Source organism: Zea mays, chromosome 2 (genome assembly GCF_902167145.1).
Source record: "Zea mays cultivar B73 chromosome 2, Zm-B73-REFERENCE-NAM-5.0, whole genome shotgun sequence".
Lineage (NCBI taxonomy): Eukaryota > Viridiplantae > Streptophyta > Magnoliopsida > Poales > Poaceae > Zea > Zea mays.
In genome coordinates, this window is record NC_050097.1 from 28430674 (window position 1) to 28455990 (window position 25317).

At 50.7% G+C, this 25317-nt stretch overlaps 2 protein-coding genes across 3 annotated transcripts; both read right to left on the reverse strand.

Moving 5' to 3' along the window:
- Nucleotides 1-7251: 7251 nt before the first annotated feature.
- LOC100280409 (uncharacterized) lies at nucleotides 7252-9678 on the reverse strand. Of its 2 annotated transcripts, NR_160409.1 has the most exons (2): nucleotides 7783-9678; nucleotides 7252-7658 (listed from the first exon to the last, which is right to left on the reverse strand). NR_160409.1 is itself a non-coding variant. In NM_001367932.1 (1 exon), exon 1 carries the CDS (start codon nucleotides 9567-9569, stop codon nucleotides 7932-7934), a length of 1638 nt encoding a protein of 545 aa, NP_001354861.1. In that variant the 5' UTR covers nucleotides 9570-9678; the 3' UTR covers nucleotides 7706-7931. The 2 variants fall into 2 exon arrangements, 1 of the variants encoding a protein (NP_001354861.1); NM_001367932.1 differs by lacking the exon at nucleotides 7252-7658 and having other exon boundaries at nucleotides 7706-9678.
- A 2399-nt stretch (nucleotides 9679-12077) lies between these two features.
- Nucleotides 12078-13170, reverse strand: LOC100284211 (uncharacterized). Its single transcript, NM_001157106.2, has one exon. The coding sequence runs from the start codon at nucleotides 13101-13103 to the stop codon at nucleotides 12324-12326; it is 780 nt and encodes a 259-aa protein (NP_001150578.2). The 5' UTR covers nucleotides 13104-13170; the 3' UTR covers nucleotides 12078-12323.
- Nucleotides 13171-25317: the final 12147 nt, after the last annotated feature.

The following is a 25317-nucleotide window of genomic DNA, read 5'->3' on the forward strand; positions in this document are numbered from 1 at the left end:
ACGCGAAGAGCTGCTCGGTCACTCACTCCCTCCCATACGTGTTGTCTCCTTTACGCGCGCGGAGGCTTTTGCGCGACGTCGAGCCCGGGGCAGCTGCTCCGTCGCCTGAAGCTTCAGCAGGATCCTCCTCGAGCGTCACCTTCTTCATGCTGTGTATCCAGAGACCTGTTCTTCTGAAAACTGTCTACGAAATCACCCTCGTCATTAGATAAACCATTACGGTCGTTTGGATCCATTCATTTTGCATCCAGTTTAGATCCTTGAAATTAAATTTCATTCTAATAAAAATAATTTAGGCACATATCAATTAAGTTAATTCAGTTTTATTCAAAATATATTTGTATACTATTATTAACAAGATGTCGGAGATATTTATGTGCTATATTTTTACTATATAGGAGTGAGCCGAAGAGCGTCCTATAAGTTGTAGAGTAGAAACAAATTCTATTGATATATAAAATCATTTTTCATCTTTCACCCCATGAATTTGAGATAGATTTATATCTGAACTTTGTAAAGTGGTGGAATGTTAAATTCCAAGCTAAATAGGTTAATTTATTATGTAAATTCCAATTCATTTTACTGAACCTGTCACCTTCGGGTTGGTCTGATTCTAAACATGCGGACGGTCTGCACTTATGGCCGGATGGTCCACATAGGGGTGTCGGACAATACCTTTTTTTTCTTCGGACGATCCGTAGTTCATATCATCATTTTGACATAGTTCCTGTCCGAATAGTTTTTTTGTACCTCAAGCGGTCTGCGACCAGAATCCGAACGGTTCACGATATGCTGAGTTGAGAATTGATCTTCTTGAATTATTTTCTTATGTACCCACATGTCGATGTTTCAAGCCCAGCTCCAACAAGTAAATTTGTGTGTGTGTTCCAGGTTCCGGACGGTGTGCGTGCTGGGCGTAAGATTTATAGTGGTTCGAATAGAACGTTCCCATATCCAGTCTTCGGCAGCTTGCGCTACCGACACCATTGCTGATCAATGTTCATAGTAGGGGTTACAAGCGAGTGAGAGATGGATGAGAGGCTCCCAACTCTCTTGTGGTGGAGAAGGTGGAGCTAAGGGCTACAGAGTGGAGTCCTAACTAAGTCTTGGCTTGGCAAGGGTGAGATCCAGCCTCTAGTCCTCGTCGGTGCGTCATCCTTTCTCCTGTCGGTCCATCGTCTTTGCGTCTGGTGTCCGTCTGGGCGTCCGTGTGTGTGTCCCTTCCGTGTGGTGGTCGACCTCCTTTTATAGGCCAAGGAGGGAGTCCGCCAGCGGTGGCTTCCTCAAGAAGGAGTCAACAGGCGATGGTAAAACCAAGCGTTGTACCCCAGTGAAGCCACGCGCATTTGTGAGCTCCGGGGTCGCCTAGTTGTCTTATATTCTTTATAGCGGATGACATGGGTAGCGTGGGGCTCGAGCGCCATCATTCAAGCTACGCCGACCCCTGGCCTCCGTAGCCTGGGGCTCTACGCGGCTTGTCTTGTTGTGCCCTATAGGCGGTTTGCGCACTCAGACCTTATCCCGATAGGTCATGAGTGTGTCATAGGACGGAGGGAGAGCGAACCATAAATGTGTCGTAGCTCGAGGGGTTGGTAGGTTATGAGTGCGCTGCAACCCGAGGGGCTTAATGGCTTATAGGCCATGAGTGGGAGGCGAATCGGTGCCCTTGCAGTGGCTCGGTGCCATGCGTAGTTAATATGGTCGGTCACTTATGGCAGGTCGGTCTCAGACCGAGCGAGGGATCCACTCGAGTGGCTTACTTCGGTTTGCAATGCCTCCCTATCTAGTTCCGCCACGCCCGACCCTGAGCTCGGTGCCGCGGGATTCGTCCGGGGGCGACTGGTTCTAGGGTAGACATTTCCTTTCTCCTCCAGCTGACCGACGGGCCCCAGTTGCCAGAGGCTTTTCCCCAGCACGCTCGCTAACCGATGGGCCCTAGGGACTAGGGATCTTATCCCTGATAGTAGCCCTCGAGCCCCTGAATGAGTATCTCCTCTCGGGGGCTGATGAAGGGTCAGGTGACGTTTGTCCTTTCGCCTTTTGAGCGATTGTGGTACTTATGCCCTTGGGACTCAGGCTGTCTCCTTAGGGCGGAGTTGGGTACCTTTTCCCCCTTTATAAGCTCTGAGTGGTTGTCTGCCCGTCGCCTCCCTAGAGCCTTTTGTCCTTTGGTCCTCACTCTGCATGGGGTCCGCTGGAGGGTCAGCTGATGATTCTAGGGTCGGAAGGAGGCCACGTCGTGTCAATCCAGCTCGAGGGTATGGCCTATGAATTCACCTCTAAACCACTACAAAAGAGGCTAACACCCTATCTCTATTCATGACTCAAAGTTTGCTTCGAGTAAAGAGTAGAGAAATCCAGAGGCGGATCTAGGACCGGGGAGCCCCGGTCCAGTAGCCTATGTCTCCTCAGAACTTTGCACTTTCCTGATTCTGTCATTTCTTCTCGGCCAACTAATCTGTCATATCACAAAGATGATCTATAAAGTGAACATACCCTCTATGTGAGTAGTCGTTAGCCCGCTACATACGCACGTCTATTTGGTCTTTGTTTTACATCTGCACAGTCGAACTCGAGGTGGCGCCGCTCCCAGCAGTGTGCTGAGAAGGTGAAGACGAAGCACGCATGGGCACCGCTTGTCGTTTTCAGCCGCCACGCAAACGGCGTTGCAGTGATGATTTTTTTTTATTCTAGCCCATTTTTTCTATTAGAATTTTAGTTTTATATCTTGACAAAGTTGTTACTCTATACTATTTTATAGTAATTTTAGCATAGTCATTGGAAGAACGCTCCATAATTGTTGATCCATGATGGTAACAGGCGTCCATGTAATTCGCGCATCCTCTCCATAGTGGTTCCATTAATTCACATTGTGGGGGCCATGTTTAGTCTCTCAATACATAATTCAGCCCCTCTTTTCATCTATTTCTGGATCCGCCACTGGAGAAATCCATTATATCATTAGTCTATTAGGGTAGTCTAGCGTAGGAGTTAGAGTTGAGGTAGTGAGCTTTGCTCATATTTCTAGATCTGAGAGTTTGGTATATCTACTGTACCTTTTTGTTTTTCCGTAAGATTCTACTTTATCCAATACATTATTCTTTTTTCTACTTGGTCTTTATTTTATGTAACATTATTTTTTGTGATAGTGTTGTTAATGTATATCTCGAAGATCATAGTGTTGTTCGCGATTAACGGCGTCACAACTTGTATAAGGTTAGTAGGCTAGCGAACCATACTGACAGTGTGCATGTGCGCCAAGCGGCCAAGGCCCCATGCGAATCCCTCGGTTCTGGCGCAAGTAAACGACAGGCAGCCTAGTGACACAACGACATGGCCACAAAGTTGCTGTGCGCAGATGAACACGTGAGGGTCGCAGGCAAGCCGCCGCGGCGCACCCGTACCGTACGTCGCACCGTGTTGTGCCGCGGCGCAGATGATGCCTGCTCCACAAGAAAACAAAAACAAAAACAAAAACCAGGGAAGACGCGCGCGCAAGGGGCCAACCGGCCAAGGGCGAAGGGAAGGGAACACGCCATGGCGCCGTGTGCGCATGTACTTACCAAGGAGGAGTCCATGGATCCTTCTGAGAAAGAAGGAAGCGTGCGCGACTTGTGCTGCAGACAATGGACCGTGCATGATAGTACTGCACGTAGCTGCACTGTACTCTTGTTTATTTGGAGGAAGGTGTGAAAGGAATCTACATGGAATCTGCCTTGACCAGTCGGAAACGATTTGCAATTGATGGGCACTCACATGCTGCCGGCCGGCCGCGCACGACCACTAGCTCAGCAAGCAATTTGTAGGTAATCAAGCCAGCTGCATCATTTGGCATTTATCTTTGGTCGAGTTGAACATATAGTTGGGTGCTTAGATAGATCCTGCAATGGCAGCATGGAGTTAGATGATTTACACATGTTCCTTGTTCAGCTATTCCACCTGACAACATATCTTTGATCGAGTTGAACATATAGTTGAGCTCTTTTCGTAAAATTAAAAAAAATTACATATAGTTGGGTGATCAGGTATATCCTACAATAACACCGTGGAGTTGATGACTTACACATGTTCCTGCCCAGCTATTTTCCTGCCAAACATGATGTGTATGTTCCTTGCAAAGCTAAAAGCAAGAATGACGGCCAGTTTAGATCCATGATATATGTACATCCACCGGTAGATATTTGTCAGTGTTCATGAATGACCATACTTCTGAAAGTTGCCAAGATGTTTTTAGAGCAATGCACGGGGAACAACTAATGCCGGCCACAAGCCACGGAGGACCTACCCCGGATCTAGCTAAGGACCCATTATGCTCTGGAGAATCCAATCTCAGAGCCTCCTAGATCTCTAAGGCTTTTCCAACCTTCGTCACATGTCAGAACATATGAGATTGAGGTCCCCAGGGCCCTAGAGGCTCCCCAGGCTTTAGGGCGCTCCTAAACTTCTAGAGCTCTCATGGTCACGAGAGCCCTCTGTCCTCACCCTTCAGGCTCTCTGAGATCTCTAGCTTCAAAGTCTTGATCAATGGTCACGTCACAGGGCTTGATGCCTTTTATGTGGAAAATAGGGCTCTTGACTCGGCTAAGTACAAGAGCATCTGCAGACTAAATATGGTTGGTCATGCCCTACAATAAGACGACCTTGAAGGTATGGCCCTAGTACCACATCCAATTCTACTCCAAACAATCTTATGGTATTGATAGTCATGATAAGACTCTCATCCATTACATTAAATGTGTTGAATGATATAACAATCAAAGAGACATTATTATATTGATATAGACAACGGACGTACCTAAGACAATATTCAATGTATGTCATTGATCCTTGTCACACTTGAATGAGCCAACGTACCAGCAAGCATTATAAAATACAGACTGCTACAACAATTACTAACTGTATCATAACGAAAGGAGTGGACTCTAGTACTTTCTACTATGACAATATAGATATGCCTCCATGATAAGACATATCTGTCATTACAACAAGACATGTTCAACACAATGGTATGACCAAATTGTATCGTTGCGTATAACTCCACGACTACAATGAGATAGGTGTTGGTGAGCCTTTGTTCGATGGGCCTTCCACCTAGCAGCCATGTAACCCTCTCCTCCCTTAGCCTATAAGAAGTAAGAGTAGAACAACATAGAGAGAGGTTCGCAAACAGTTCAATGATTTGTTCAAATGTATTAAAAGGTATACATAGAGGTGAACTAGAGATCAATAATTTAGACTCTCACCATAATCATACATAAAGGAGAGCTAGAAGATTATGACACCTAGTTGTTATTTGAGTTTTTAATCTTATTCATCTTTGTGTTCATCAATTGATCATACTCAAAGAGAACGTAGGGTATTATGTATATTGAGGCTCTAACCTCTATAAACCGCTCGTGTGCCAGTAACTGGGCTATGCCTAGGATCACTTTGCCTCCAGCCAACGTCCCTTGCTCTATCCATAAACTTTTTTTCACTTGTGTGTACTTATAGTACCTAGTTATTGTACCACGATGATAATAGTAGTTTCTTTTTATAAATAATGTTAATATAATAATTGTACTATAAGAAGTTAGGCATGAGAAATTGTTTTCCAATAATAAATGAGTAAAATACACCAACAACTCTTAAATTTATCTTATGGCATCATAGGCTAAGAAGCCATAAAACGAGTCAAAGGATGACCTTCATGTCAACATAGAATTGGAAAAAACACATGTGTACTTGGTATTTGAAACAAATCATCGTATCCAGTCAAATCCCTACCAACGAACCAAATATTATCAACACCTCAGATTATTCATCCAGTAATATGCAATTCTACATATTATTAGTGATACACACATGAAACGGGGTAGATGTCGTGTTCCCTGACCTGGGTCATTGTCCTAAATTGTGGGTTGGGAGGGTCATCGACCCGAACGCTAGGGAGTAACTATACCAATGCAGATGGAACAACGGTCGATGCTCATTTATGACAGAGGTGGATCATGCTAGTTGGGGCAGGAGCAGGGCAACAAAGGTTACAGTAGGGCGACATGTATGGTGGCAAGAACAGGGATCCTCCCGTGGCTAGCTAGAGATGGCTCTCTGGCTTCCTGCGCCATCGCTCCTCTTGCAGGTTGCAAAGGTCTTAGGTTGGGTGGTGCCACTTCTGCCTCGCGAGCTCTATGGCTCCTATGCGTCTAGGGCAGAAGTATAGTGTTTCATTGCTATAATAGGCTGGTGTTAATATGTTAGGTTGTGTTAAGCTAGTATTAGGCTGGACCACTGGGGCATAGCACGTAGGGTCCTTGGGATTTTGGAATAGGACATGAGATCATCGACCCATGAGATAAGGGTTCACTGGTACTCCCAATTCACATCCTATAGAGGTATACACCCTTGTACCATGTTTTTTTCAAATGTCGACCCATGACCCACGACCCCGTTCCTCGATCCAATTCACCCGAGACCATTGTGACTATGGCCTTAACAACACAAACACAATGTTGCAAGGTTGTGTTTTTTTATCAATTATTGAAGAGTAACACACCGATCCAACTTCATATCACAAAGATTTGAACCTTACAATCTTAGCATCATATTTTCTCTGGTTATCAACCATGTCATAATCCAATTGACCTCGCCAAGAAGAATAACCCATATTATGAATTAAAAAACACAGGCAAGAACAAGATAATAGGCAACTCAATTGAAGTGATGATTGCAAATAAATGGTTAATCACTTAAAATTAGGGTTTCACAACCAATAACTATGATTGTTCAATGATAGATTGATCTAAATCAAAATTCAAACCTTAATTTGGGTAGTGGCTAGGTCTCCAATTTAGCTTAGACGTTCATGCTAGCCTCCAAAGATGATTGCCAAGGAGGAACGTCCAAAATCTTCCTTGTGTTCTCTATCTCCTTGTGGTCGGGTATAGTCCAACTGAGCCAAAGTCTAAAGGGTGAATATCAAGCTCACTCACAATGACGACACAACTCTTGACACAAACAACGACAACTTGTCATGATCGTTTGGAGGCCTGGTCGACATGATCTTAAGGTCAAACAAGATCTATGTGAAAGCTTATCAAATGCCAATGAACTCAAACTCACTTTGGATGAGGAATAAGTCTATATGATCCCCTGACCTTTAGAGGATGGTCTGCTTCACCTCGTCCCTTTCAAAATTGGTTATTTAACCCCCTCAACTTCACAAAATTAGACAATTTTAGTTGGCGGTTTTGATGATGTGGCACTGATTTTAGGTGGTACCAGATTTATTCTATGATAAAAACCTCCTTAAGTCAACCACACTGAATGTTGAACTTTTTAGATGGCACAAAGTTCAAATACAGAACAAATGGTTGTCTGCACATATTGAGGCTGAGACAAACTTGAACGTAATAAAGTGAGAGACTGAAAGAAAGCAAGAACCATACATCAGTGATCAATCAGTGTGACGAACTGATAAGCTGTTGCTCTATTACTAGACCAAAACTTTGGAACACCATCACAAAGTAGTGTGACGGAGACTTACAGCTGTTCATAGGACAGATCGATAAGCATCATCTTCCCTGTACCGACACCACCGTCCACCATAGAGGTAAAGCCCCTCCACTGGAGCATAGGTAGAAGGCTGAGTAATGAGACGGGACCATAGCCATCGACTCCTTCAATGTCAAAGATTAAGGTTAAGATAACGTGCTATATACAAATTACAAAATATATCACCTTCATAATTCTTGAATTGTATCAGCCTGTATGAACCAGTAAAAAGGTGGGAAAAGTTTTTACCACAACACTGATGGAAGCTATCCAGGAAATGAATCTTTGGTCAAAGACCAGAACAACACCTGAAAGCTATCGCCATTTACTAGCTCTCCTGATGTTATTCTCCTCTCCCATTCCACCATCGGACCACCTCTTCCAATATAGTATCAGTACTACCCACTAACAAACACAATGGCATCCCCACAATCTGAATCAACTAATTCTTCATCGTCGGCAAGCTTCGAGGCAAGGATATCCAGTACGGTAGCAATGCCTCCCAACTCAGGCCCCAGGTCCTGCCCGGCGACGAACTCGCGCACCACGTTGTCCACCTCAATCATGCTGCACCCGGGCGTCTTCCTCGTGCTCCGGCTCCGTATCTCCTTCCTCGTACTCGCCACTTCGCCCCATCGGCCTGCAGCGCCGTACACGTTGGCCAGCATGACGAGATTGCCCACGTCCCCTGGCTCCAGCTCGACGAGCCGCTCGGCCGCCACCACGGCTGTTTCGACGTCGCCATGGCTGCGGCAAGCGCTGAGCAGCGACCCCCATATCTTGCCATCTGGAGGGACCGGCATGCCTCGTATGGTGTCGAGCGCGCGTTGGATTCGCCCTGACCGGCCGAGGAGGTCGACGACGCAGCCATAGTGCTCGACGCCGGGTTCCACACCATAATCTTCCTTCATTTGATCCAAGTAGCGCAGGCCTTCGTCCACGAGGCCCGCGTGGGAGCAGGCCGACAAGAGCCCCACGAATGTGATGCCATTTGGCATCACCCTTCCTTCTCTATCCATCACCTCAAACAACCTGACAGCCTCGCGTGCTCTCCCGTGTGCCGCGAGGCCGCCGATCGCTGTGCTCCATGAGATGACGTCCTTCTCGGACATGCCGTGGAACAGCTGCAGCGCTTCCTCGATGCACCCGCACTTCGCGTACATCTCCATCAGCGCGTTGCAAATGTATACCTTTCCCAGCATGCCGTGCTTGCTGCAGTAAGCATATATCCACCGGCCAAGCTCCAGAGCGCCAAGCTGGGCACAGGCCGGCAGCACCGCGACGATGCTCACGTCATCTGGTTCGAATCCTTCCATTTGCATCAGCCTGAACACCTCTACTGCACCTGTGAAGTCCCCAACGGCGGTGTATCCGGACACCAAGGCGGTCCAGGAAACCACGGTCTTGTCGGGCATCGAATAGAACAACTCCCGTGCCCTCCTCATCTGCCCCATTCTCGCGTGCGCGGAGATGAGCGTGTTCCAGGAGACCACGTCCTTCTCCCGCATTCCATCGAACGCCTTGCGTGCGGTCGACAGATCCCCGCAGCGCGTGTACATCTCGATCAGGGAGTTCTGTACGACAGCGTGTGACTCGCACCCGGACCTCGCCACGTGCGCGTGCACCTGCCTGCCGAGCCGAGAAGCAGCGAGGGCGCCGCAGGCCTTGAGGAGGAACGGGTACGTGAACCGGTCGCCGACGGAGAAGCCAGCAGTCGAAGGGTGCGGGAGGCACCTAAGCATGCGGACGTAGACCTCGACCGCGTCGCGGTGGAGGTGGTTCTGCGCGTAGGCCTTGATCATGGCGTTGTGGAGGTGGAGGTTCGGGGCGGGGATCTGGGCGAAAACCCGCGCGGCGTGCGCGGCGCGGCCGTGGGCGTTGCAGATGTGCACGATCTGGGTGGCAACGTAGCTGCTCTGCGAGAGGCACAACCGCACGGCGAGGCCGTGCGCTCGGAGGAGGTCCCGGAAAGTGGCGCAGGTGCGGAGCCTCGCGATGATCGCGTCCTCCAGCTGCCACAGCGACCGCGCCGCCATGGCATCAACAGCCAACAGCGGCGAGGTGTTCCACGAATCGGCCGGCGGGTGTGTTGTGCTCAAATCTATCCTTCGGCTAAGTGCCGCCTGATAGAGGCTTTGCGGTGGCTAGTTACCCCGTCGATGAAGCCATGAGCCCATGAAGGTACCTCGAGCATAAATACTCGTCGTGTAGGTGATGCAATGGCGTCGTTAACGTACCGCTGCATTTTGTACCGAACGGGAAAATCCAATTGAAAAACTGATGCATGGTTCCACGGAACTATTTGTCCCTCTTATGTGCAACAAGAGGCACAAGACATAGCCACTTTTTCCTCTTGTGCCATTGTTCGCGTATAGCTGTCCAGCTTGATCGGCACTTCGGCAGCACTAACTGCAGGCAAGCACTCACTCGATACAGGCTTGTTTGGTTCGGCCAGGTGCGTGGAGAACGACATCGCCAGACGTTCGATTTCAAACGCTTCATTCACTCCTTTCTTTTTTATTTATCACGTTTTAGTTCATAAATAAAGACAAATATTTGAGTTCTTTTTTATTTATCATGTTTAAGTTCATAAATAAATTAACGAGCGACGGAGGTACCTGGCCAGCGACTGCCTGCCAGGTTGAGACCAAACAGACCCAGTGCCTAAAAAGATAATCAGACCACGCCCTCAAGGCCTCAGTGACAATAGTAACAAGGTAACGATTCTAGTATCATCTGAAGCCCGCATTTATTTGTGATAAGGGTGGCTAGAAGAACGCAGTGAAGTAGAGTGTTCCATCTGAAACAATACAATTAAACGATACGCTCAAGTTCTCGGCCGTGATACAGATCACAACATCGAAGTACCATGTTCCAAAACTCAAACTATAGCTGGATAAAACATAAGATGAATAATCTGATTGCGTGCTACAAACCGAACATAGCTCTATGTAGCATGCTCTCATAAAACTATTGAGGCTCTGTTTGTTTCCTTCCACGATTATATAATCCAGCTTATGTATTATATAAGCACATATTGACTTGCTTATGGATTATCATAATCTAGGTATATAGATTACATAATCCACCTAATAATATGTGTTGTTTGTTTACCTCTGAGCTTATTTAAGCTAGATTATATAACCTAGAAGGTAAACAAACAGGGTCTGAGTCATGAAAATCATTTGACACCATAAAATCTCCAGTGGAGGGGCCTGGATCAAGCCCGCTGTCATTTGGCATTAATCTTTGGTCGAGTTGAACATATAGTTGGATGCTAAGATATATCCTGTAATAACATAATGGAGTTGATGATTTACACATGTTCTGTTCAACTATTGTACCTGCTAAACATGATGTCTGTAAGTCTGTTCCTCGCACAGCTAAAAGCAAAGATGACAGCTCAGACCTCAGACTCAAGATATATGCACAGCCAACAGTGCATAATAGGGGGGGTTGCAGCAGAACAAGTTAACAAAGAGAAACTGCTTCCAACTATTAATTGCTTTGAGGTTCTTGAAAAGTAACTTGACATGTATATATTGAGGTGGTAAAACAAAGGTGGGTTAACAGGCAGACCATGGGCTAAAAGGATGATATTCAAGTCCTACATAGGACTCGAAAAACCACATCGAAACAAATCATTGTATCTAATCTAAGCTCTATTAGCGAAGGAAATATTGTCATCACTCATTAGTCCTCAGATTGTTTGTTCAGTCATACTCCATCCGTCCTAAAATAGTACTCGTTTTAGTTCTTGTTCTTTATGTCTATATTCAAATGAATGATAATGAATCTAGACATATATATATAAAACACATACATGAAGTAGTCTTTGATGAATCCACTATTTGCCTAAAACGAATTTTATTTTGGTACAGAGGAAGTATGTCTACATATTATTAGTGCTAGATACTAGAAGCTCCTACTAAGCCTGTACTTATACAAACTTTGTAGCCTTCTCTGCATTTTTCAGATTATGGAAATATTGGATGGTTTTAGCCATTTAGTCTACATAGCAAATATACTCCTACGCTCAATTTCATGTGTAGTACCGGGGTAAGGACAATGCCTAAATGAAATTATGAAATAAGAGAAGCAGTTAAAAAGATGATTACCATTGGGTAATGGTTCATATGATTTATAATCTACATTCAAAGTAAATGATGACAGGGTCTCTTCTAGTTTCTGACAAAGAAAATTCGGTATCCAGCTCCTCAAGAGCAGAAATAAAATGAAAGCTGCACTCAGTTCTCAATAGTCAATAGAAAATTCTATGTTAAATCAGCTTCTCACTCGAGAAAGCTATCAAGTGCTATGAAAAAAAACAAGTGAGAGAAAACCTCTTATTCAGAGATTTCACAATACTCATGAACTGTTCAACTAACTTATAAAATATTAACATCTTATAACGCTAAGAGTCATAACACGGCTGAAAAGATCAGGTAACCTGCAATGATAATTAGAAATTCGAATTTTGTGTAATACAGAAATGGCACTCTGAATTAGCCCCGGGATGAAATAAACATAATTTTGCAAGGCTGTGGGTTAAACAGGACTCATTGATTCCAGACAACAAATCTTTAACAACGCTGTTGAGGGCTCATACCAGATAGCATTCGTTATCAGCAACAGATCAATTAAAGTATCAAAACAACAGCGTTGCTAGTGGATTAGCCCAGCAACCAGAAAATTAAGTTATTCACCTCATGTACGAATTAAACCTCAAATCCAAATAAGACAGCTACAGGAGCATGACAACGATTGCACCTTGCGACTGTCCAATGCCATCACGCTGAGGATGGCTCATCCGCTCCTTTATTCACCCCAGCTCCGCCTCCACCGAGGTTTTGCGAATCACTGCCAACAGCATCAGACACAAGAGAGACAGGGCGGTGCTCGATGACCTCGTCGATAAGCCCCCAATCATGTGCCTCCTCCGGGTCCATGAACATGTCCCTCTCCATACACTGCTCGATGCGGTCGATGGCCTGGCCCGTGTGCTTGGCATAGATTTTGTTGAGCCGGTCCCGCACCTTAAGGATCTCCTTGGCGTGGATGGCGATGTCTGACGCCTGCCCCGACGCGCCACCGGAGGGCTGGTGGATCATGACCCGCGCGTTCGGCAGCGCCCGCCTCTCCCCGCTCGCCCCAGCGGCGAGGAGTAGCGACGCCATGGAGGCGGCCTGACCGATGCAGAGCGTGGTGACGGGGGAGCGGATGTACTGCATGGTATCGTAGATGGCGAGGCCCGCAGTGACGACGCCCCCCGGGGAGTTGATGTAGAGGTGGACGGGCTTGGCGGGGTTCTCGGATTCAAGGAAGAGCAGCTGGGCGACGACGAGGGACGCCGTATCGTCAGTGATGGGGCCATGGATGCATACGATGCGCTCCTTGAGCAAGCGCGAGAAGATGTCGTAGGCGCGCTCCCCGCGGGAGGTATGCTCGATCACCATGGGCACCAGGCCGTACTCGCGGCGCGGGGTGTAGCCCGACGCAGCCAGCGGCGGGGCGTGCGGGGAAGAGGAGGAGAAGGTCCGCTGGGCGACGGCGGCGAGACGGCGAAGCATGGCGGCGGCGGCGCTAGGTTTAGGGGATTTTATTTGGGCACTGTCGCCGCAGCAATTACACGAGCTTGGGAGTTGGGAAGGGGAGGTAGGGGTCGTGTCAGACGAGTGGGACCAGGGGGTGGCATGGTGGGGCAGGGAGGTGGGTCCGTGCCTCCGTGGGTTCCAAAGAAATCCATTGGTGGCCCCGTGAGGGCAGTTCGGTTACAATAACTAGGAGAGGATTTAGACTATCCGCACTCGTGGAACCCTAAATTTCTACTCTAAAAGGAATATTTTATCCTGGTCAGCGAGATTCTCTACTCTATCCTATAATACTCCGCGTTCATATTCACCCTAAATATCTACCCTATACCAACTACCCCATATTCTATCATTTTTCCTTACACTTTTTTATCCCCACCCTATTAATGGCCTGTCAACGCTGTCGACAACGAGCGGTTTGATTTCACATTTTGACCCGACAATAGTGACGTTCCTCCGTTGTTTCTACGCTTGGACTTTTTTTTCCCAAGCTCCATGCATCATGCCAGCCAATTGGAGGAGAGAGAATTTTCAGTAGGAGAAAATGGTACCCTACATATGAGGTTTTCGTTGCCAACCGTATGTTTCCAGTGGGCTTTACAGTTCACCGCTGCGGGATTTTTTTATTGCAAACGTTACTCGATCTGAGTAGGGAGGCATTTACAGTCCGTCTCTGCGTATAGCCTTAATCCCCTCCAATCCCCTCTGGATTGGTGTAACCGAATAAGCCCTGCCCTGAGCGTGATGAGTAGGTGAGAGTGTGAGACGGCAGCGGGGAAAAGGAAACTGCGGCATCTATCTACCCGGACATCCGGTAGACATGGCCACATGGTGAGGTTGTTATCGGTTTTCTGTATGGGCTGGGCTTAGGTTCTTCGTCGAAGGCCTTATGCCAAGATCAGAAGATTGGGCCCTCAGGGGAAGGAGAGAACAGAAGATAGACACATCATTTAGTTTTCTAAATTGCTTAAATATTTAAGAGAGAATTTTATATTGAAAGATCTTGGATATCTGTATTATTTTATTAAAATTGAAGTTAAAAAAAGTTTACGATGATTTAGTTTTGTCTTAACAAAAGTAAGTTAACTTCTACTCATCTCATTGTATCAGACAAATTATCTACATATAGTCGTGAACAGTACAAATTTTAAAGGTATTGTTGGCGCTTTTCAATACTTGATAATCATCGAACCTGATATAGTTTATACAGTTAAAAAGAACTTCATTATCTTTATGCACCAACTATAGTTAGAATGTTGTTAAGAGAATTATTAGATTTATTTAAAAATAATTGATCTTGGTTTATTGTTTAAGAAGTCGATCTCGACCAAGTGAAGTGCCTTCTCAAATACAGACTGGACATCTGTATGATTGAAAATCAACATTAATTTTGCAATCTTCTTCAAACCAAATTTGATTTTGTAGAGTGCTAAAAGCAACCAGCAACAGAGTATAAATCAATAGACAATGTAAACTAATCAAGCAATTTGGTTGTACTCGATTCTTAGAGAACTTAGATTAAAGAATTTAATACATGTTTACGCAACACAACTCTAGATAAATATAGTCTTTTATGGAGAGTTAAACATGTCGAGATTTTTTATTATTATTTTGCTAGAGAGAGTAGTGTCGACGTTTCGAGACCGGGGGGTCCCTGGGCCGACGAGTGAAGATGTCGCCGCGTGCCCCAGCCCAGATAGGTCGGCGCGAGACGGAGCGCGAAGGGGGGGAAAAGGCAGCCGGAGCGAGAGAGAGAGGTGGGAATCCCGCGGTCTTCGTGTTTGTCCCGCGCCCGGGTCGGGTGCGCTTGCAGTAGGAGGTTACAAGCGTCCACGCGGGAGGGGAGCGAGCGGCCTCACGCGAGCGCCTGTCCCGTCCTCTTCCCCGCACGGCCAACCCTCTGTAAGAGGGCCCTGGTCCTTCCTTTTATAGGCGTAAGGAGAGGATCCATGTGTACAATGGGGGGGTGTAGCAGAGTGCTAACGTGTCTAGCGGAGGAGAGCTAGCGCCCTAAGTACATGCCATCGTGGCAGTCGGAGAGGTTTTGGCACCCGGTTCGTGTGGTGTCGTGGCCGTCGGAGGAGCGCTGGAGCCTGGCGGAAGGACAGCTGTCGGGGCTGTCGAGTCCTTGCTGACGTCCTCTTGCTTCCGTAAGGGGGCTGGGAGCCGCCGTCGTCATAGAGCGTGCGGGGTGCCATCATTACTTGTCTGGCGGAGCGAGCCAGATGGGACGCCGGTCTTGTTCCCCGTAGTCTGAGTCAGCTTGGGGTAGGGTAATGATGGCGCCTCCTGTTGACGTGGTCGGTCCGTGCCTTAGGTTGGGCGATGTGGAGGCTTCTCCGAGGTCGAGGTCGAGTCTGTCTTCCGAGGCCGAGGTCGAGTCCGAGCCCCAGGGTCGGGCGAGGCGGAGACCGTCGGCGGATGTCAGGGCTGAGTCCGAGCCCTGGGGTCGGGCGAAGCGGAGTTCGCCGTTTTTCGGGGTTGAGCCCGAGTCCGAGCCCTGGGTCGGGCGGAGCGGAGTTCGCCGTCTTCCGGGGCTGAGCCCGAGTCCGAGCCCTGGGTCGGGCGGAGCGGAGTTCACCGTCTTCCGGGGCTGAGCCCGAGTCCGAGCCCTGGGTCGGGCGGAGCCGAGTTCGCCGTCTTCCGGGGCTGAGCCCGAGTCCGAGCCCTAGGTCGGGCGGAGCGGAGTTTCCTATGGTGCCTGAGGTCGGGCCTAACTGTCGGTCAGCCTCACTCTGTCGAGTGGCACAGCAGTCGGAGCGGCGTAGACGGCGCTGTCCTTCTGTCAGGCCGGTCAGTGGAGCGGCGAAGTGACTGCGATCACTTCGGCTCTGTCGACTGGAGGGCGTGCGTCAGGATAAAGGTGTCAGGCCACCTTTGCATTAAATGCACCTGTGATTTGGTCGGTTAGCGTGGCGATTTGTCCGGGGTTGCTTCTTGGCGAAGACTGGGCCTCGGGCGAGCTGGAAGTATGTTCGTCGCTGGAGGGGGGCCTCGGGCGAGACGGAGATCCTCCAGGGTCGGCTGCCCTGGCCCGAGGCTAGGCTCGGGCGAGGCGTGATCGAGTCCCTCGAATGGACCGATCCCTGACTTAGTCGCACCCATCAGGCCTTTGCAGCTTTGTGCTAATGGGGGTTACCAGCTGAGAATTAGGAGTCTTGAGGGTACCCCTAATTATGGTCCCCGACAGTAGCCCCCGAGCCTCGAAGGGAGTGTTAACACTCGCTTGGAGGCTTTTGTCGCACTTTTTTGCAAGGGGACCAGCCTTTCTCGGTTGCGTTTTGTTCCGGTGGGTGCGCGCGAGCGCACCCTCCGGGTGTAGCCCCCGAGGCCTCGGAGGAGTGGTTTGACTCCTCCGAGGTCTTAATGCCTCGCGCAATGCTTCGGCTGGTCTGGTCGTTCCCTCATGCGAGCTGGCCGTAGCTCGGGTGCACGGTCGGGTCCCAAGTTCTCGGGCTGGTATGTTGACGCTGTCAACGGTTTGGCCGGAGCCGGGTTTGCGAGAGCAGCCCCCGAGCCTCCGCACAGGGCGAGAGGACGGTCAAGGACAGACTCGACTTTTTAACATACGCCCCTGTGTCGCCTTTCCGCAAGGAGGAGGGGGGGAAAGCGCCATGTTGCCCTCGGAGGGCGTCGAACATGGTGTCTCCGGTGAGCTGCTGGCTGGTAATCCGAGTGGACGCATGTGCCCCATTTGTTAGGGGTCGGCTAGAGGCCCGGAGGCGCGCTCAAAAGTACCTGCGGGTGATCTGCCGGACCCGGTCCCCTGTCGACGGGGTCCGAGGGCTCGATGCCTCCCTCTGATGGGATTCCGTTACAAGATCGTTCCCGCTGGTCTCGGAAATGTCCTAGGGTACCTCGGGAGCGTAGCCCGAGCCTTGGTTATGTATCGAACGTACCCATGGTCATCCCTCGCTCTATGTCTGAGGCGGCTGTGAACCCTTCGAGGGCCAGCCTACGACCCCCTGATCAGTAGTGGGCGCGGAGCCCGAGTAGCCTGAGGCGGCCATTGAACCCTTTCGAGGGGCCGTCCTTCGAACCTCTGACCAGTAGTGGGCGCAGAACCCAGGCGCTCTGAGACGGCTGTTGAACCCCTGCGAGGGGCCAGCCTTCGAACCTCTGATCAGTAGGGAGGCTCGGAGCCTGTTTCCTTCACGGAGAAGGATCCTTTTTGGGGTATCCCCCTTTCCCGGTCCCTGTTGTAAGAGAGAGAAAGAGGAAAAAGGAAAAGGATACGAAATCGAATGACGTTGCGTACCTCTTTTGACGCGGTCATTATGGCGAAGGCGAAGCGTCGCTTGCTTCCCCTGCCAGAGGCGCCGCCTTTCCCGCCGCGGAGTTAATGCGATGGGGCAAGCGGTTCGAGGACCGGCCGTTTCGCTTTGAGTTTTTGAATCCCGCGGCGGGTCCGGGCGAAACGTTGAACGGGTCTCGCCTTGGTCTTTATATACTCGGGGGAGGGTCTGGCGACGGTTCTTTGCTCCGCTTCTCGCCTCCTTCTTAGGTTTTCGCAACCTGAGAGTTTTAGCCAGAGAAAAGGAAACCGCCCACCCAGTCCTTTCCGCTGCCACCCCTTTTGCTCGGTGATGGCCGACCGGGTGACCATCGTCTCGCCGCGCGACCCATGGCCTTTCTCCACAGTCACGGCGGATGACCTGGAGGATCTTGTTGTTGAGGGTTTACTTTGCCCTCTCTCTGATGAGAGGCAGCCGTAGTGGATTCCCCCCGCGAGCGGAGCCGCTCCGTCCCCGCCGCCGGGGTATGTTGTGAGCTTCGTCTCCTTCCACGAGCGGGGATTCGGGGTGCCGGCAAGCCGCTTCATGCGGGCGATCCTACACAACTATGGGGTGGAGTTGCACAACCTCAGCCCCAACTCCATCTCGCAAGCCGCCATCTTCGTAGCGGTGTGCGAAGGGTACTTGGGGATCGCCCCCCACTGGGACTTGTGGACTCATCTCTTTTCCGTGGAGCTTTTTGCCTCGCCGACGGGGGAGAGAAGGGTCCGCGTGGCAGTGCGGGCTGGCGGCTGCATCCTCCAGCTGAGGCAGTCGCGGGCATCGCTGTACATTCCCGCCATCCTTGCGTCCTCGAATAAAGGGTGGCAGCGCCGGTGGTTCTACCTCCGTAATGACGGCGAGATGCTCCCGCCGTTTTCCCAGCGAGTGGTCACCGTCGCCGCCGATGCTTGGCGCTACGGGACCCTGCACGACAGATAGAAGAACCTCGAGCCCCTTCTCAAGGCCCTGGAGGCGTTGCGGAAAGGGGGACTCACCACCGCGGGAGTGATTGCCGCGATTCACCGTCGTAGGGTGCTTCCCTTGGCGGAGCGGCGGTTGCCGCTTTGGGAGATGACGCCGGAGGCCGACTTGGAGGGCTCGCGGATGTCCTCGGATCCCCTTCCCATCGACGTTCTCCACGGGCGGGTAGCCGTCGCGTTGGAAAAACCGGACGCCAGCGCCTTCTCTCAGCCCTTGATGCGCCCCGACCACGGGTGTGTGACCCTGGTGAGTGTCCGTTCCTTCTTTCTCCCTGCGTCGGATTGCCCTTGGTCCTTACGGTCGAGACCTTTCATCTGTCTCCAGGAGGTGGGGTGGCACAAGCCTTCCCGGCCATGGGTCCCAGAGGACGCGGTGGACCGAGCAGCGCGGCGGGTTGCCGCGGAGGAGAAGAAGAAGAAGAAAGACGCGGAGAAGGCTCAGGCCCGCGAGCGGACGCGGGCCCAAGATGCCTTGGAAAAGCTCTGTCGTCGGCAGGAGAGGGATGGACTCCCGAGGGAGCCGTCGCCGGAAACGCCTGACGACGACGACGATGATGAAGACGATGACGAGGACGACGACATGGCTGCCCGCCTCGGCCTCAGCCCGGGTTTGAGGCTAGGCCAGGAGTCGTAAAGCCAACCCCCGAGCAGGCTGGCGCCGTCAGTTCCCGGACTCGGGACGCCGAGGTCCCGGCCCGAAGAGCAGGGGCAGACCGAGGGGGTACTTGACCCCTCGGCCGGGGAAGTCGAGGTGACCCCGGGGAGTCAGGCCGAGGCGTCTGTTCCCCGAGAGCCGTCGCCCACGCCGGCAGCGCAAGAGAGCGGCCCTCAGGTCGCCGTGGCAGCGCTTGGGCAGTCCGTCACCCGGGCGTCCAAGGTGCCCCAGGCGAGGGCGGTACCGAAGCTGGCGGCGAGGCGGATCTCGGCGGTACCTTCGGGGGTCGAGATCCGAGAGACCACTCCTCAGGCGCGGTTGATCATGGCCCGGAGCGGGTAAGTACTTTGGAACGTCTTCGCCCTGGCTCCTCATTCATATGTCCCGACCGCGACTTTTCTTTCCTCCTCAGCAAGCGAAGCCATGGCCTGACCGATCTGGCTCCCTGGAAAGCCCTTAAGACGGCATCGGCTTCCGTGGCCGGTGCCGCGCCGGGCCTCGCTGTTCAGCTAACCTTCTCGCAAGGCGCTCCACAGCGGGGGGGGCTCAGGTGGCACCAGTCGCCGTGGAGCAAGTTCCCGAGGCCGGCTCTTCTGCCGAGGCGGCCATCGTGCTGGAGGAGGCGGCTGGCGCGGACATGGCCTCGGGCCCACCGGACATGTCGCCGGTGCTGGCGCCTGCTGCTGCTGAAGCCACTGCCGTCCCAGTCGGGGAGCGACCTATTGCTGCCGACGCTGAGATGGCCGAGGCGTCGGCGCTCGGTGCCTCGGAGGAGGGGGCGTGGAAACGCGATCCGTCCCGCCGAGCCGCAGCCTTGTCCCTGCGCAGCGGAGCTCCGAGGGGCGGCGCTAGTTGCTCCGGTTCCGGACCCGTGAGGCTTTGGATCCCTTCTTCGTTCTTGACGATGAACGGGAGGAGCAGTCTTGGGACGAGCTCCGCGAGTGTGCCGAAGCAACGGTGGGGTCGCTCCGGTCATCGCTGGAGGTCTTTTGCAGGGACGTCCCCAAGATCCTCCAGGTAATGGTTTCAGGCATACCTTTTTTGTGACCAAGGCGTCTTTTGTGACGCCCCGCTTCCTTCCCTCAGGATCTGACGGATCTGAGCGCCGCCAAGTCGTCGTTCATCCGCCACGAGGTCGACATCTGGGGCTCGCTGCGATCCCTGAGGACCTCGCTCGCCGGGGCTACTGCGCGCCTCTCCCAGCAGGGCGCCGAGGTGGCGGACCTTCGGTTGCTCTGCGCCGATCTGAGAGCAGAGGCGGCAGTGGCACGCGCAGAGGTGCAACGACGGCAGTCGGAGTTCGACCAGGTCGCCAATGAGCGAGACCAATCTCGGGGCCGGGCTGCCGAGGCCGAAAGCCGGGCTGGAGCCCTTGCAGCAGACCTAGCCGTAGCCCAGGCCGCAGTCTCGGAGCAGCGTGCCCGAGCCAGAGGTATGTCCTGGCCATTTTCGGTTTTCGTTTCAGCTTGTTTCCTCCGCTTGTGTTTGAGGCCTTGCGTTCTGGCTGTTCGCAGAGCTCGAGTCCGCCCTTGATGAGTCCACCAGGGCGCTTGCCGGGGCGGCCGAGCAGAGGGAGGCCGACCACGCGGCCATGTCCGAGGCCATCTCGAACTTCTGCCGGGTCTTTGGCTTCGGCGACGTCCCCTCAGGAAGCTCCCCTCAAAGTCGCCTGCAGGCCTTGGGCGATCACGTGCGCGGCAGACTCCGCGAGGCGCTACACCACGACGTCAGGCGGGCCTTCGTCGTGCTTGCTTCCCACTACGTCGTGGATCTGGAGCGGGTCAGCGATGGGTATTGCCTTCCTGACGAAGATGAAGCCGTCCTGGCTAAAGTCTAGAGGCTCGACGCGGCCGCCGCGGGCCCGAGCGCAGTGCTGGCGACCACCTTCGAGGCAGAGATCCTCCCGCCTGCGCCGTCGTCCGAAGCCGGGGTGGACTTTGCCGAGGGTGGGGACGAAGCCGAAGGCGCGGCTCCTTCCCCGGGCGGCGCCTAACACTGTTGGAGCAGTTTCCTTTGAATGCACGTGTGTCTTTTGCGGCCGCTGAGGCCTGAACACTTTATTATCGTAGTATAAAGTCGTGCCCCTTTTCCTTTTCATTTTGCGTGTTCGGCCCCGCTCGTCAGTAGCGGGGTGGCTTGCCCAAGTAGGAGTCATTTTTCGGGGTAGGTGACGAGTGAGGTATCCGGAACCCAGAGGCGTAGGAGTCCCTCGGCTCAGTCAGCCTTGCCACTTACATGCACCCGCGTTCGCTTCTTGGGGTCCTGCTACCGACATAGCCGGGGGAACGCAGAAGCCTTTTTGATTGAAAATTTTGATGTGGAGGGGGTTCCCCCCTTTTTAGCCCCCGAGGGAGGGTCGGGCTTTGCCGAGGCAAGGCTGACCCTTCCTTGATGACCAAATTTTGCGTGGGAACTGAAAGGGAAATGTGCCCTTGGGCCATTTCTAAGTATTTTGGTGATTGAGTGTCAACACAAGTGCTTATATGAGAATCAATGCCTATGGTTGAACAAAGTGCAAATCTACAACAAAGGTATGTTTCTAAGTCTTAGTACATTGGTTTTGTGTACTAATATATTTGTCTAAGTGTTAGAAACAGATAGAAGAAGAGAAGAGAAGACTTGGCTGTGTACAGCCAAGGGGCTGTTTCGGTCTGGGGCACCGGACTGTCCGGTGGTGCACCGGACAGTGTCCGGTGCGCCAGGCTGCCTCGGCCGAAGAGGCCGCTCTCGGTTTTTTCTCCGGCGACTTCGGCTAAAATTCACCGGACTGTCCGGTGTGCACCGGACTGTCCGGTGAGCCAACGGTCGGCCGGGCCAACGGTCGGCCGCGCGATCGGCGCGCGACACGTGGCCGAGCCAACGGTCGGAATGGGGCACCGGACTGTCCGGTGTGCACCGGACATGTCCGGTGCGCCAACGGCGCCCAGATCTGCAGCAGAAAGCAACGGTCGGATGAGCTTTTTATGGAAACGAATCGGGCACCGGACAGTGTCCGGTGTGCACCGGACTGTCCGGTGCGCCCGACGACAGAAGGCAAGGATAGCCTTCCAGATGTGTTCTCAACGGCTCCTAGCTGCCTTGGGGCTATAAAAGGGGCCCCTAGGCGCATGGAGGAGAACACCAAGCATTCCTACAACACTCCTAAGCACCAAGACATCGATCTCGCGCATTTGTTTCATTGTGATAGCATATAGAGCTCTTGTGGAGTTGTGAACTCTTTGAGTTGTGTTGCGAGCTCTTGTTGCGACTTGTGTGCGTGCTGTTGCTCTGATCTTTTGAAGTCTTGTGTGTGTTGCTCATCCCCTTCCTTACTCCGTGATTCTCTGTGAACATCTGTTGTAAGGGCGAGAGGCTCCAAGTCGTGGAGATTCCTCGCAAACGGGATTGAGAAAAGAAAAGCAAGAACACCGTGGTATTCAAGTTGATCATTGGATCGCTTGAGAGGAGTTGAGTGCAACTCTCGTCCGTTGGGACGCCACAACGTGGAAGTAGGCAAGTTTTGTACTTGGCCGAACCACGGGATAAATCTCTGTGTCTTCTCTGTGATTGTCATATTGTGCAAGATCTCCTCCTTAGCCACTTGGCCATAATTGTGCTAACACTTAACTAGTTTTTGTGGTTTAAGTTTTGAAGTTTTACAGGATCACCTATTCACCCCCCCTCTAGGTGCTCTCAATTGGTATCGGAGCCGTTCTCTTCAAGAAAGGGACTAACCGCCCGAAGAGATGGATCCTAAGGGGAAGGGAATTGTGATCAACGACAAGGAGAAGGAGTCCTTCGTCAACGAGCCAAGGGATGACAAGTCCAACAACTCGGGCTCGGGCCACAAGCGAAAAGATGGGAAGAAGAAGAAGACAAGACGCATCAAGGAGATCGTCTACTACGACAGCGATGAGTCCTCTTCTTCCCAAAAGGACGACGACAACGACTACAGGAAGACGGTCAATTCGAACTTTTCATTTGATTATTCTCGTATTCCACATAGTTCGAATTCGCATTTGCTTTCCATTCCTCTTGGTAAACCTCCACACTTTGATGGGGAGGACTACGGATTTTGGAGTCACAAAATGCGTAGTCATTTATTCTCTCTCCATCCAAGCATATGGGAGATTGTAGAGAATGGAATGAAATTTGATAGCTCGGATAGCCCTATGTTTATCAATGAACAAATTCATAAAAATGCACAAGCTACTACTGTTCTCTTAGCATCTTTGTGCAGGGAAGAGTACAATAAGGTGAGCGGCTTGGACAATGCCAAGCAGATATGGGACACCCTCAAGATCTCTCACGAGGGGAACGACATCACCATGCTCACCAAGATGGAGTTGGTGGAGGGCGAGCTTGGACGATTCGCCATGATAAGGGGAGAAGAGCCAACTCAAACTTACAACCGGCTCAAGACCCTTATCAACAAGATAAGGAGCTACGGAAGCACGCGTTGGACGGATCACGACGTCGTCCGTCTAATGCTCAGGTCATTTACCGTTCTTGATCCTCATCTCGTGAACAATATTCGTGAGAATCCCAGGTACACGATGATGACGCCCGAAGAAGTACTTGGAAAATTCGTGAGCGGGCGGATGATGATCAAGGAGGCAAGATACGTCGACGACGCGTTGAACGGTCCACTCCACGAGTCTCAACCCATTGCTCTAAAGGCAACAAGGAGCAAGGAGTCGCTACCTAGCAAGGTGGCGCAAATTGAGGCGGCCGGGCTTAATGATGAAGAAATGGCTCTCATCATTAAGCGCTTCAAGACGGCGCTAAGGGGTCGCAAGGAGCATCCCAACAAGACCAAGACGAAGGGGAAGCGCTCATGCTTCAAGTGTGGTAAGATTGGTCACTTTATCGCTAATTGTCCCGATAATGATAGTGACCAGGAAAAGAAGAGTGGAAAATGGGAAAAGAAAAAGAATTACAAGAAGGCCAAGGGCGAGGCGCATCTCGGCAAGGAGTGGGATTCGGATTGCTCCTCCTCCGACTCCGACAATGAGGGACTCACCGCCACTGCCTTCAACAAATCGGCTCTCTTCCCCAACGAGCATCACACTTGCCTCATGGCAAGGGAAAAGAAGGTAATCACTCGTAATGCTAATACTTATGATTCTTCTAGTGATGATGAATCTAGTGAGGATGAAGTAGATTATTCATGTTTATTCAAGGGCTTAGATAGATCTAAGATAGACAAAATTAATGAATTAATTGATGCCTTGAATGAAAAGGATATACTTTTAGAAAAGCAAGAGGATTTGTTGTATGAAGAACATGATAAGTTTGTAGAGGCTCAAAAATCCCTTGCATTAGAAATTAAGAGGAATGAAATGCTTGCTTGTGAAGTATCATCATGCCATGATTCTATTTCTAACTTAAAGAGCATAAACGATGATTTAAATGCTAAACTAGTAGAAGCAAATAAATCCAACTCTTGTGTTGAATATGTTGAAGTTTGCACTAGGTGTAAGGATGTTGATATTAATGCTTGTAGTGAACACTTAGTTTCAATTTCAAAACTAAATGATGAAGTGGCTAGTCTTAATGCTCAACTTAAGACTAGCAAAAGTGATTTTGAAAAACTAAAATTTGCTAGGGATGCCTACACGGTTGGTAGACACCCCTCAATTAAGGATGGACTTGGCTTCAAGAGGGAAGCCAAGAACTTAACAAGCCATAAGGCTCCCATTCCCGCCAAGGAGAAAGGGAAGGCCCCTATGGCTAGTAGTGCAAAAAGGAACCATGCCTTTATGTACCATGATAGGAGACATGCTAGAAATGCTTGTAATGATTCATATGTTTATGATTCTCATACCATGTTTGCTCCTAGTTCTTCATATGTGTATGATAGAAATGTTACTAGGAAAAATGTTGTTCCTAAAAAGAATGTTATTCATGCTCCTAGGAAAGTAGCAAATGAACCTTCTACCATTTATTATGCTTGCAATGCTCCCTTTGCTATTTGTAGAAAGGGTAAAAAGGTAATTGCTAGGAAGTTAGGGGCAAGATGCAAGGGAGATAAAACTTGCATTTGGGTCCCTAAGAATATTTGTGCTAACCTTGCAGGACCCAACATGAGTTGGGTACCTAAAACCCAAGCCTAAATTTGCCTTGCAGGTTTATGCATCCGGGGGTTCAAGCTGGATTATAGACAGCGGATGCACAAACCATATGACGGGGGAGAAGAAGATGTTCACCTCCTACGTCAAGAATAAGGATTCCCAAGATTCAATTATATTCGGTGATGGGAATCAAGGCAAGGTAAAAGGGTTAGGTAAAATTGCAATTTC